Here is a 12,965-nt window from a genome sequence, read left to right as displayed (position 1 = left end):
AGTGGGAAAGACTGGGGTGTGTGGAGAGAGGGAAAGTTTCAATCAGGATGCAAAGTAAATAAATAACTAATCTATTAAATATATACATATCGTTTCTAAAATATTAACTCAGAAGTAGACATATTATTTATTTCTAGACAGAAGAGTTAGCAAAGTAAAGATAATCATAAAAAACAGTCAAGATGGAAATACATCATATATGACTCTAACTATCCCTGAATGTCTGGAGTCACCAACACGGCCTAGAGAGATTATAGAGAGGAACAAACAGTGCTTCCTAGAGTTGTGCAACATTTGTACATTCGTGATAGAGGCTTTGTGCAAATACTGAGGAAGATGGACAAGCCATTGCAGCCATAGCTGACTATCCCAAGGGCTCAGGCTGCCTCTCAGCTATTCTCTCTCTCTCTCTGGCATTCTTTGGAGTAAAGTATAACAGAGCTTTAAGGAATTGAGACTTGAGATCAAAATTCAAAATACAAAGGGAACATCTTTCATAAGAACAAACATATTGCATAAGCCCCCATAAAAGGAAAATAACCCCCACCTCTCATCCATCATTTATATACACTACTGACTCAATTTTGCATCCATACTCACAAGCTTTTTCTCTATCATTTTAGCCCTAAATCTTTCACCTCATAAAATGGACTGTATCCCAGATGAGAATTTTCTGGTCACATGGAAGGACATTCCTGGATCACTCTGAACCCACAGGTACCAGTGAGTGACGAATATTCTTGGCTCGGATACCACATATCCCATTGCTGGCTTTTTATTTTGCAAGCTGTCCATACTGCAGTGTGAAAATACCTATTAGATTCCCCCAGAGCCTTGAAGAAGATAAAAGATTTTGCAGCCTTCCGCATGAGGCTGTCCACAAAAATATGAATTCAACTACAGGAAATAAGAGAGAGTCACCATTGTAAACTATTTGTGCCTGGGGCCAACCCACAAAATAATGCAATAATAGAGATTCTCCCTTTGAGCTGGATATTATTGCCCAGGTCAGGCTGCTCCCAGGAGTCCGGCTAGGATTACGTTGGGTGCGTTGTAGAAGGCTGCAGCTGGCCCAGGTTTCGTTGTCTGACATAATGAACTTCCACTATTTCCTTTAATAATCCTCAACCCCTGCCTTGGAGAGTCACATAGAATTTATCCTTTCCAAATTTCAGTTTTTTACTCCTTCCAATGCCAATTTCAGTCGCAGCTAGAATATAAATAAATAAAATCCCACATCCTTATGGAATTACACCTAGATTTTCTTGCGTAGCTTTTACCTTTCCTTTGATAACACCACCAGACACCTTTTTCTGAAACACTATCACCTTGTCAAAATCTCTCAGAGAATTCCGAGATCCAAAATAGACACATTGTAATAGGAAAACCAGATGATTTGAACCGGGTGCTAGGACATGGCCTTATTCTACTGTTTATGTATTTATTAACAGGGAAGTGTGGAGTCTACTGCTTTGTCCTGCTTCCCCTACTCAAAACCATCTAAAAGAACACTCCTATGGCTTCTATTTGCCATCTGTAAAGTGATTCCCCTTAAATCTGTCTCAGGAATTCAAGTTAATTCATTAATACTTACACAGTATGCCTTTTGTCACAACAAATGAAGCCCACAGTACAATTTTATCTTTATACAAATTCTTTAACTCCACAAACCCACATTCCTTTATGTCAATATTAAAGAGTCTGTTGATCATGTCAGGAATTGCTCTACAGCAATAATTTATGCGACTAACATTAAACCATATTCCCCTCACCTGCATAGAGGGGACTCACAGCCCTTTAGACCTGACTTAAAGAGGAAAGTACCAACCTTACCTACTTCAGTTTGCACTCTACCCTGTTGTGGTCACAGTCATGGAAGGGGAGTTTACTGCTTACAGTGCATAAGTTCCTGCTCTTACTAAAGCTAGAAATGAAGTATTCACTGGATGTTGTAATTACCAAAGAGAACATTATGCCATTAAAGGTGGGAGAGTGCCTAATCACACTCAAAACATTGCTTTAAAATTCTCTTTCTTTGGGTTCATTGAAAAAGCTGTCACATAAACAAGAAGCCAGTTTCCTTGGACTCTCTCCATCTTCACTTTTTCAGTTCATAAATAAACAACTGCAGAATAATGGAATCCTACCTAAGAAATCTAGTTTTTAAGCACCTGAGCTTCAGACAGTCACAGGCAACTAACTAATGAGACAGTCCAAATTAGGAAAATGTCTCTCATCAAATGCTACCACATTTCATACCAGTGTTCTGCCACTGCTTGCTGCCCAGAGGGGCACAGTGAGACTAAAAAATAATCTAGTTCCCCGTTCCACCTAACTCATGAATTTCCTAGTTTGGTTTGGTTTTCTTTGCTAGTATTGATGAAGGAGGAAACGGATGCTCAAATCAATTCTACCAGACTTGTAAAAACAAATTTTTATTTCTCTTTCAAAATTTTTTCCATTTTAATGAAGCTACTTGTCAGGCTAAAGTATCTTAGTAAACAAAGATATTTCTTACATTTAAAAAAAAAAGATATTAGAGTCCTCTGACATCAAGATGGCATTAGAGGTGTGCACTAGGTAGTTTCTAAACCAATCCCAATTGCCCTCTCTTCCTGCCATCAAATTCTTACATAATCTCCTGTACTTACACTTGGGCTCTTCAAATGACTTTCTTTTGGCAAGTAGAATATGAAAAGGTCATTGAGTTTGAATTTCTGTGATTAAATTAGGAAATACTGAAATCCTTCCAGAAAGCTCCTTTCACTCACTTTAATAAAGTAAGCCATTGTCGTAGGGAGATCCAGGAGGCAAAGGACTAAGCAAGGCTTCCAATGAAAACTCAACAAGGAACTAAGAACCCAGGAAATCAGTGCAGAAAAGAACTAAATCCTCTAGATCTTTCTGTGGTTGAGCCTTAAATGAGACCCAAGCACTAGCTAGCCTTGATTACCATCTTAGAAGAGACTCCACCATAGAAGAATAAAAACACTGGTCAAAAACAACTCAGAGAAGAAAGGGTTTATTTAGCTTACCAGTCCCAATGACTGAAGTCCCTTGCTGAGGGAAGTCAGAGCAAGAACTCAAGAGGAACAGAGCCAAGAACCATAGGAAAACAATGCTACTGGAATGCTTGCAGATGCTGATGCAGCAGCTATCTTTCTTGTACTTGGAAGGGCACCTGTGCAGCAGTGGCATTATCCAGAGTAGGCTGGATCTTCCCACATCAGTCAACACCCAAGGAAATATTATGAAGATGTGCCTATAGGGCAATCTGATGGAGACATTTTCTTAACTGAAGTTTCCTCCTCCCAAGTAACTCTATAGTCTGTGTCAAGTTGACAAAAAGTAACTATCGCAACTGCCCCCTTCTCAATGTGACACATAAACACATCACTGTTAAACCATAACCTTACCTTTCTCATTTATTCCCTAGAGCTCATATTGGTGTCACATTATAAAACATGGTACAACTATAAAAGTCCCAATGTCTTTAGAAATTCTAACAACTTATAAGTTTAAAGAAGTATCTTTATAATATCCAAAGTATCTTCATTGTGAGTTCCTATAAAATCAAAAACAAGTTCAATGCTTTCTCATTCCAAGAGAGAAGAAGCAAGGCACAGTTACAATCAGATCAAAGGAAAATAGAGTGTAAAGATGTAAATACTTCAATGTCTTAATGTTTGGAACTCACTCATGATCTTCTGGCCTCCAACAACTTGGACACCTCTGTTTCCATGACACCTTCAAAGCTGAGTCTCCACTATGATTTATGCTGAATCTTCAACAATGGTCTCTTAGCTTCTCTGCAGGGACTCCAACCCTGCCACTTAATGGTACATCTCAGCTGTTCCCTCCATGCCTTCAAAACTAGTGCATATGAAAGACACTTACACATTTTACTAGGTTCTGCTTCCATTTTGACATTCAGCCTTGGTCTCCACCTAGACCACAGCTTTTGTGTGCTGACTCTGAGAAAACACTTCCTGGAAGATTTAATCACAACTTGCCTCATATTAAACACAATTGTTTAGCTCCAGCTAACCAGCATTAATTATCCCAGTAAAGTAAACTGAAAGTTTCACTGTTTTGTGCTGTTCCTTTGTGAATCACAAAATCTCTCCAGCTGACCAGAAACTAAAGATTCTTAGTTCAAATATATCATATGAACAACCCAAATAGAAGTCTTAATTTCCCTCTGAAACTTAACAACCAAGACTCCATTGTCTGTGTTTCTCTCAACACACTTATCTTTCAAGCTTCCACATAAGAGTCCATTAAGCTATGAACATGAATAGCTTTTCCATCCCAATTTCCAAACATTTCCACATTTCCCATAAATCAGTATTGTCATAGTAATAGCTCACTCTCTGGTACGAATTTCTGCACAGTTTTCTTCTCTATTGCTGTGATAGAAACTGACCAAAAGCTTTTGGGGAAGAAAAGGCTTATTTGGCTTTCAAGTCCAGATCATAGCTATTCAATGAGAGAAGTCAGGAACTTCAAGAACTCAAACAGTAGCCAAGGCAGAAATCATGAAGGAAAGATGTTAACTGTGTGACTTTCAGGCTCACATTCAATTACCTTGGACCACCCACCCAGGGGCACCATTCTCCGCAGTGGACTGGACCCTCCCACATCAATCAATAACCAAGCTTATGCCACTCAGACCTGTATTTAGATTAATCTTCTAGAGACATTTTCTCAACCAAAATTCTCTCATCCACAAAACTAACCAGCATACAATGATCGTAATGACTGAGAGGTGACAAAAGTATGTTGTAAGATGTTCACTTGTACAGGGAGCAGTTGAAGTCCTGAGTGAATGTGTGTCATTGACATGAACACAGCTATATCCCAAATCCAGAATCTCGGACCCACGGGAATGGAAAGGCTTTTCCTGGATCGGGCTCAAAAGAATGATAAAACCTTCCTCTGGTTAAGTCCAGATGTTACAAGCAATCATCCATTGGTGAAAACCAACGTATGAAGAAACTGTAAACCAAGCTTCCTCCCCGCAGTTCTGTTCTTTACAGAGACCCTCTACCTACCTAGATTAGCTAACCCAACTCCTCCTAGTTTGGCTGCATATAATAAACTCACCTCTTTATTCAGCTGCATACAATGAATCTGTGTTCTCCTCAGTGTAATACAACAAACACACTGAGGTTCCAGGCTCCTGCATCTCCATCAGAGCCCACAGCCCACCCAATCTGTCTGTGTGTCTGTCCTTTCTTAATTCCTTCATCTCATCAGTCGGATCAAGTTCAAAGCCATGGAAGTCATAGCACACTGGAGGAGATAATTTCCTACACAATTCATAAAGAATAAAATATGCAAATAAATATTGGGGAAAGGAAATGGTGTCAGAGGAGCATCTAACTGATGGAAGTCAGATACGGGATAAAGGAGAAACTCACGGTGGACACATGGGCTGGACTATGGGACTAAGAAGAGTCCCGCATCTTACAATTTGATCTTACAATTTACATTTTTCCATGCTTAGTCGTTTGCTGGGAGCAGTGTGGAGGATCTGAGATCCTGGCACACATGTAATAGTGAATCCCAAGTGGAGGCAGCTAGAGTTCCACAGCGAGAGACAGGGCCAGTGCATTTCCATACTAAAGAGAAGCAATCTAATATTGCAATGCTGGAAAGAAAACAGAAAATATCTTCCTAAAGATCATATTCCTTGGGGATTGGAAGGTAACTTATCAGGAAAGTGCTTACCATGCAAGCGTGAAGATACACAATCAGTCCCCTCCCCGGAACCCATGTTAAATAGCCAGGTGGTAGTGAGGACTTTTATTCCCAGTGTTGGGGAGGTGAAGACAGGCAAATCCATGGAGTTTTGTTGGCCAGCTACAGAGCAATGATCTCTCTCTCTCTCTCTCTCTCTCTCTCTCTCTCTCTCTCTCTCTATCTCTCACACACACACACACACACACACACACACACAGAGAGAGAGAGAGAGAGAGAGAGAGAGAGAGATGGCTGCTTGCTGCCTGTGAAATGATGCCTAAGGTCCTTTTCTCTGGCCTCCACACATATGTATATATACACACATGTGTACACATGCATGAGTACATATGCACAAGCACAATCACACACACACACCACCACCACCACCACCACAAATCATGTTGCTTAGGATTTGATTGAAAAATAATGTCTTGCTTGTTAATTCTGTTCTGGATCATGGTAACCACAATGGGCAGAGCAGCAAGAAGCTCTGAGTGAGGAGGACACAAGAAGGCAGGAGAGCAAGTTCTGTCAGTTTCTCTGTGAGACCTCACCAATACCTTGTCTTTTGGAATACCATCCTCAATTACATGACTCTTACATTATTAAGTAGGAATTAAAGGTTGATTGCTTTCTTACAGAAAAGCACCCTTTCTTAAAAGAACATTCACTATTTAAGGACAAAAGGAATACAAATAAAATAATTGTTGGGCATATTTAGACAAATATATTGGCCTCAAATTTTGTGACAAAACTGAAATACGCCATGTACATGAGGGAGAACAAATGTATCATCACCTTTTTTGTTTTTCAATAATTTTATTTTTTTCTAATTTTGCAATTTTAATTTCCCATAGCACCTTAGCAATGTTGAAAATAATACAAATACAAAGATGCTCACTTTAACAGTTTCTGCATGACTATGTGTCACACCATTTGAGGGGGGAGGACAGTTTCTGTGTGACTATGTGTCACACCATTTGAGGGGGGAGGACAGTTTTGACAATGGAACAAATCTAAGCTAGGGACAAAACAGAAGCCAGATAACTGGTTCTGACACACCAGTCCCCAGACATTTAGGAGATATGTCACTTTTTAACTAATTTATGAATATATTTATACTTTTTAACAAGAATTAGAGACTTTAATAATATAATTCACAATTGAATTAAGTTTTAGCCTTAATTGTGCCAGACTGATTATAGAAGAATGAACAAGGAATTTCAAATTAGGTGGATTGAGGTTGAATTACAAGAGCCTGAGAGCAAACCTCAGGCTATGGAATAGAGGACATGACCTTCACCAAAAAGGGAACAATGTTCTCTGGTGCTGTGAAACTCAGGGAGGCTGTGTGCTATGTGATGGGGACGCCCCCTGGATCTCAAACTTCTACATGTTTGTGTAGATGATATGGCTTTAGACTAGCAAAGGTCGGGTGACAGCAGTAACTCATTAGAGTCAATGGTTATATTCCCTGTAATAGCAGCAAAGCCAGAGTGGGATGAAAGGGTCTTTGCCTGTGGGAGTCTGTATCAGTGGCTAATAGACCATCTTATTTCTAAAAGCAAGAGGTGTGGACAGCCAATGAATGGCTGTGTAACCTGACCTACGGAATGCTAAAAATCCCTAAGCAGTTGAACAGAAGAGCAATATTAGGCATCGTATTAGAACATGCTAACTTAATGCTTAACTGGCAATAGCCAATTCTAGGGCCAGAGGCCATCAGCAGTCAAGACAGTAGAGCACAGAGACCAGAACACCCAGTACAAATTAGGTTGTGCCTCCAAAGGGACCTACAGGCGTTTTCAAAGGTAACATGGGAGAAAATGCAAGCCATCTCCTTTGAGAGTTGGATGAAGTATTAGAAAAATACTCACACGAGGAAACACAGATTTCCATTGGTTGTAATGAGAAGGTAACTACCCCATGGTATCTGTGGATCCACTCCTGCTGATTTTCCCAGTCAGAGTGAAATATAGTCACAATTATATGTCTAGCAACTATCAGAAGCTTCACACCTGTTTGTTTTGTCCTTAGAAATAGCTATGGGGGTGGGGGGGAGAATTGAGAGAAGCTCTTGTTACAGTTCTCCAAAGCCAAGGGAGTAAATCAAAAGCTATGCCATAACCTCTTGAAGTCACTGCTTCCCTTAGAGTCGACAGGCATAAGGTCCTGATGCCCTCCCATGACAATAGTCTGGGTAGCCTTGCAGAGAGAGAAAGAAAGACGTAGCTCATGATCCACCTCTGAAAAAGGAAAGACAGGGACATTTGTAGAAGAGGCACATGAACATGCCTGTGACAGGAGAGACAGTCTGTGCAAGACTTTAACCTCACGTTCATGCACCCCACCTAGGAAACAACAGAGGAGATCCTAACAACCTCAATGAGTACACTAGCTCATCGCGTGCACCTGAACTACTAGTTTCTCCTCTTAACCCAGCTCAATGCCAGCACAATGGATCTGCAAACAGAGTGACCACACTGCAAGCCATGTACTATCCCACTACCTTAGCACAAGCCACAACAGAGGGGTCCATAGTTCCTGTCACTAAAGTTCCCGGTGAAATTGTTACCAATTAACTTCCTGAGGTCCTTTTAAGTGACTCATAAAAATCATAAAATGTCAAGGATATTTTTTTTTCCATCAGTTAGTCCTTTGGCAAGTTTTGAAACTTTTGGCTTCTAACAATTATAAGCAGCAACAGTAGACCACAGGGAACAATAGCAGATAGTGTCCTACTGTGACAGCCCAATGTAGATCTCCTCAGGACATTTACCCCAATAGTGACAGGTGTATGCTAAGCTCCCATATAAGCCTAGTACAATATACAGTATATTAGTAAATTTTCATTTGCTGTCTAAGCTTGTTGAAAGTGGACTCTCAGAGTAAGGAGGCCCTCTCTTACCTCAGACTCAAGCATGTTTATTTAAAGTACCTTCCTGTCCAGGGGCAGACTGGACTCCTATTCTGTAGCAAAGCAGAAGAAACAGCAAGTAGCTACTAAGGGTATAAAAAAAACCACTGTTCTTGAGAATACATGTTATCATTGTTTATCCTGTGCTATAAAAACGACTGCAGTGGGGACAGGAAACTGGAAGTCTCTCAACCATGAGTTCTAGCTGACTGACTCTGTGGGGATTCTCCCCAGGGGATAACTGCTGGATGCTCTGATCCCCCCAATTACTGGTGCCAACACTTAATGGTTTGAATGGGATTCCTTCTCCATGCTCTCATGCATTTGAATTCCTATGACACTGTCTGGAGAGGCTTCAGTGGTGTGGCCTTGCTAGAGAAAGCAGGGCACTGCAGGCAGGAGTTGAGGGTTCAAAGACTCGCCATTGCTGTTCAAGATGAACACCCTCAACTGCTCTGCTGCTTAGGTCACCTGTGACTTGTTACCTTTGCTCCACTACCATGGACTCTAACCCTCTGAAGTCATAAGCCTCAAAAAATGTCCCCTACACGCTGCTTTCGTCATAGCATCTTACCACAGCAACAGAAATGTAATGAACACATCCCCTCTGGTTGTTCTATCAGGCTACTTCTGTTGGAGGTTGTAAGTGCCTGATTTAATGCCGCTTTACTATCTGCTGTTTCTGCCTTCTTACTACTTGCTATTGTTCTTTTACTTTTGCTTGCTACATAGTTAACAAACCCACTCACTTAAAACTCACTTCAAAGTATGATCATCACGTATTATTCTCCAAACATACAGTGTAACTTTAATTTTTTTCAAAGCCTACTTTTAATGGTGGTTCTTAAATAATTTAACTTCCCTTTTAGCTTACCACCAGATATGATGGAAGTGGACCTGTTTAGAAAGATTCTTTGGATGAAATCCTATTTGCATTGTCAGGGAATCAGTCGTTTAGCTCACAGGAGTCAACAGTGGCAGCTCAATCCACTCACAAACACTTTTTGGATATACCAGCAGTCCAGTTCAGGTTAACAGCAGTGGCATGACATCTAGGCCTCAGCCTTCAGCACAAGTCAGCAGCAGGAGGGACCTGAAGGGATTCTAGGGCCAATAGGAACACCAGAAAAGTTCTCAGCTGTGCCTCTCTCAGCAAAGGAAAGATCAGGGAAGACAGAAGACAACAAGCATTCAGCTATGCAAGCAAGCCAAGCTCTGCTTCCCACTGTCTGTTGAGTTCTTTTTATACATCATGTGTCCTCCACAGGTCTTGCCTCAGCACTTGTGTCTGTCTCAGCTGACATCACTCTGCCAATTAGCCCAAGTCCACAGAAGCAGCAAGAAGCCACAGCACACCACCAGAAGTTTTTTGTTGTTCTCTCCCTATGGAATTCCAACAAATGCAGTGAAACTACACAATGTAAGGTGAACCAATACATGTGTGTTGTTAACAGAGTCCTGTATTACATGTCTTTTCAAGGGCTTGCTTTAGCAGAACATCCTTTTTCTTGTGTCTGCTTCAGTGAAATATTCTTTCATGAGTCTGCCTTGGCCTTTCATCTGTGTCCACTTTAGCTAAATGTTCCTTCACGTGTTTGCCCCAGCAAAACACCATCCAACACCTTTTCCAAAGAACCTTTAAGTTTCCACTTCAAGACAGAACACATAGAACGTCAGAATTCTTCAGTCCTTAACATTTGCTAGGGTGATTGCTTCCTTCCTGTGGTGTGTAGGACCACTGGTCCTTCAGGCCTCTGATATTGCTTCTATTGTTGCCATTGTCTGCATCAGTCCATCCAAGCTCTGGCTACACTGTCACCACTGTTTCTCTGCTGCCACTGTTCTGTGCCTATTGTCACTATGACAAGCTGCTGCTGCCAAAGCCAGCAACTCCATCTCTTCGATAGCTCAGCCACTGCTTCCACTGACCCCTCTGCCTGCCATTTTGTTCTGCTGGCTAAGCTCATCCTGCTCTATGGAAAATCAGCAAGAAAAGAATATTCAAGAGAAAATTTTGCATAACTCTATTCTTGTTCATTCTAGGGTGGCTACTGAAGAAGGGTGTTTCCTGGCTAGCTCACAAAGTAAAGTGAATAGCTTACTCGGATAGCCAGGAAAGGGCTGCTTATACTAATCAGAGAAGAACTTCATGCAAATAAAGGATCGTGTTACACCAATCGTCATATTGTCCTTTTTGCACCAGTCACAACAGAGCTAGGAGAGTTCGTGCCTTCTGACTTAGTGTAAACTGTTATAGAAAAGTTCAAGCTCTTGGAATAATTGTGAATGAAACAGCAGCCTTGGACCTGTGTTCCTATGACAAGCAGTTCCAGTTGTTGTGCCCCTTCCTCGAGGTACCGGTAGACCATTCAACATGGCTGGTACTGACGTAAAGGCAGCCCAGGCAGCTGCTTGGCTGATAGTCCTTTCTTTAATCAAGACAACAAGTATGCCAGGGTAGAGTATAAGACTGTTGGAAAATCAAATCACACGGTCCTCTGACATGTTTGCTTACAGGAAAAACAACAACAACAGAAGGAACACTTACCTATTGAACTTATTATTAACATTAACTTGATTTTAACAATGCTCAACAATGCTCAACACCTTATGAGTGCCCTGGGAAGAGGTACATCTCCCTCGTTTGCATCAAAAGTCAGAAGCTGTGTTTATCTTTATTTGGCTCACTGTTTAGAAATTGAGGACAGCTACAAACTGAAACACAAATAACTGAAAAATAACATACAAGACCTGAACATGTCTGTAATGTGACAGATGTATTATGCAGCAGACAATCTTTCCTGGATTATTTGCTTTCGCTGTGATAAACACCGTGATCAAAAGCAACTTAGGAAGGTAAGGGGTCATCAGATTCATATGTCCCAGTAATCCATTACTGAAGGAAGTCAAAGCAAGAACTCAAGCAGGGACATATGTAGAAGCTGCAAAGGAACGTTGCACACTGGATTGCTCCATGGCTGGCTCAGCCAGCTTTAAAATACAAGCCAGGATGACTTTCCCAGGATGGCACTGCCCACAGTGGGTTGGGCACTCCCATTATTTAGAAAATACCCCCAAAGACTCACAAGCCAATCTAATGCAGGCATTTCCTCAACTGATGTTTCCTTTTTCCCAGATGAATCTAGCATGAATAAAGTTAACAGAATATTAACCAGCGTGCAGTCTATCTTCAAACATATGTCTCCCAGCAACAGCATGGCAGACCCTTTTGAGCATAATCATAGCTTTTCTTCTCTGGTCAGGAGCTTTCTCTGACACCTTTGAAGTACTCTCTGCTTCAAGCAGGTATAACACAGAAATAGGAGGACATTGTCATCTCCTGAGATCTCCTCTTGTAAAAGAAGACTGTTAATGATTAAAGACTCCTGAGTCTCCACCAGCCTATGGAGGATCTTCTTCTACTTGGTCTCTCCACATCAGTATGATGTCACAGCTATCCCCATCATCTTTGACTAACTCATCCTTCATTAATGCTTCTCCTCCCTCTTGCTTACTACAGTGTTTCTTGAGGTCACTACCCAAACACAGCCTGTTTCCAAATCCTCTTGTCTTATGTCTGAAAAACAAGACAAAACATACTTACAGCTTAAATCCATAATAATATTGCCTTATGTGTTTAAATACAAACCAAATATATAACCACAGTATAAAATTTAGGTGGATTGACAAAGTGTTTTATAATCTTCCAATTATCCAAGAAATACAATTACCAAGTAACTTTAGACTTTGATAAGACACAAAAAAATTTATTGTGATCCTTTTAAAGGGCTATAAAATTTAATTGCTGCATGTTTTTGCTTCTTTTGGGGTGCCAAGATAAATTGATCTCATAGAAGAGAGTGAAATGGTAGTCATAAGAGAAGAGAAAGGGGAAAAATCATTGGAGTACAGAACTGTTAAACATTGTATAATAAAATGCAGAAAGGAGAAATGCGTTCTATTATTTTAAGGTACAAAAGAAAAACTACAGTCAACAGCTATTTATGACATATATGTGAAGGAAACTTATGAAGAATCACAACACATAGAAATGACATATGAGAAATGGACATGCCAATTCTTCTGACTTTATATATATATATATTCTTCTGACACAGTATATAATATATCAAGTTATCACACTGCACTTCATAAATATATATTAATACTGTGCTAATTACATTTTTTCTTTTTTTGTGTTTCTTTTTTTTTTAATTTTTAATATTTTTATTACATATTTTCCTCAATTACATTTCCAATGCTATCCCAAAAGTCCCCCATAGCGCCCCCACTTCCCTACCCA

At 40.4% G+C, this 12,965-nt stretch overlaps 1 protein-coding gene across 1 annotated transcript in view; it reads right to left on the bottom strand.

Annotated features, from left to right (window-relative positions):
- Positions 1 to 12,064: 12,064 nt before the first annotated feature.
- Positions 12,065 to 12,965, bottom strand: part of LOC110291927 (proteasome subunit beta type-1-like) — a 27,178-nt gene continuing 26,277 nt past the window's right edge. The window contains exon 2 of the mRNA XM_021159124.1: positions 12,065 to 12,239. Within this exon, the coding sequence (XP_021014783.1) occupies positions 12,065 to 12,239 (175 nt within the window). The remainder of the gene's footprint in view (positions 12,240 to 12,965) is intronic.

The sequence above is a fragment of the Mus caroli genome, chromosome 3 (assembly GCF_900094665.2).
Source record: "Mus caroli chromosome 3, CAROLI_EIJ_v1.1, whole genome shotgun sequence".
NCBI classification, from domain to species: domain Eukaryota; kingdom Metazoa; phylum Chordata; class Mammalia; order Rodentia; family Muridae; genus Mus; species Mus caroli.
The sequence above is the reverse complement of the archived record's forward strand: the minus strand, read 5'-3'. Positions and strand labels throughout refer to the sequence as shown.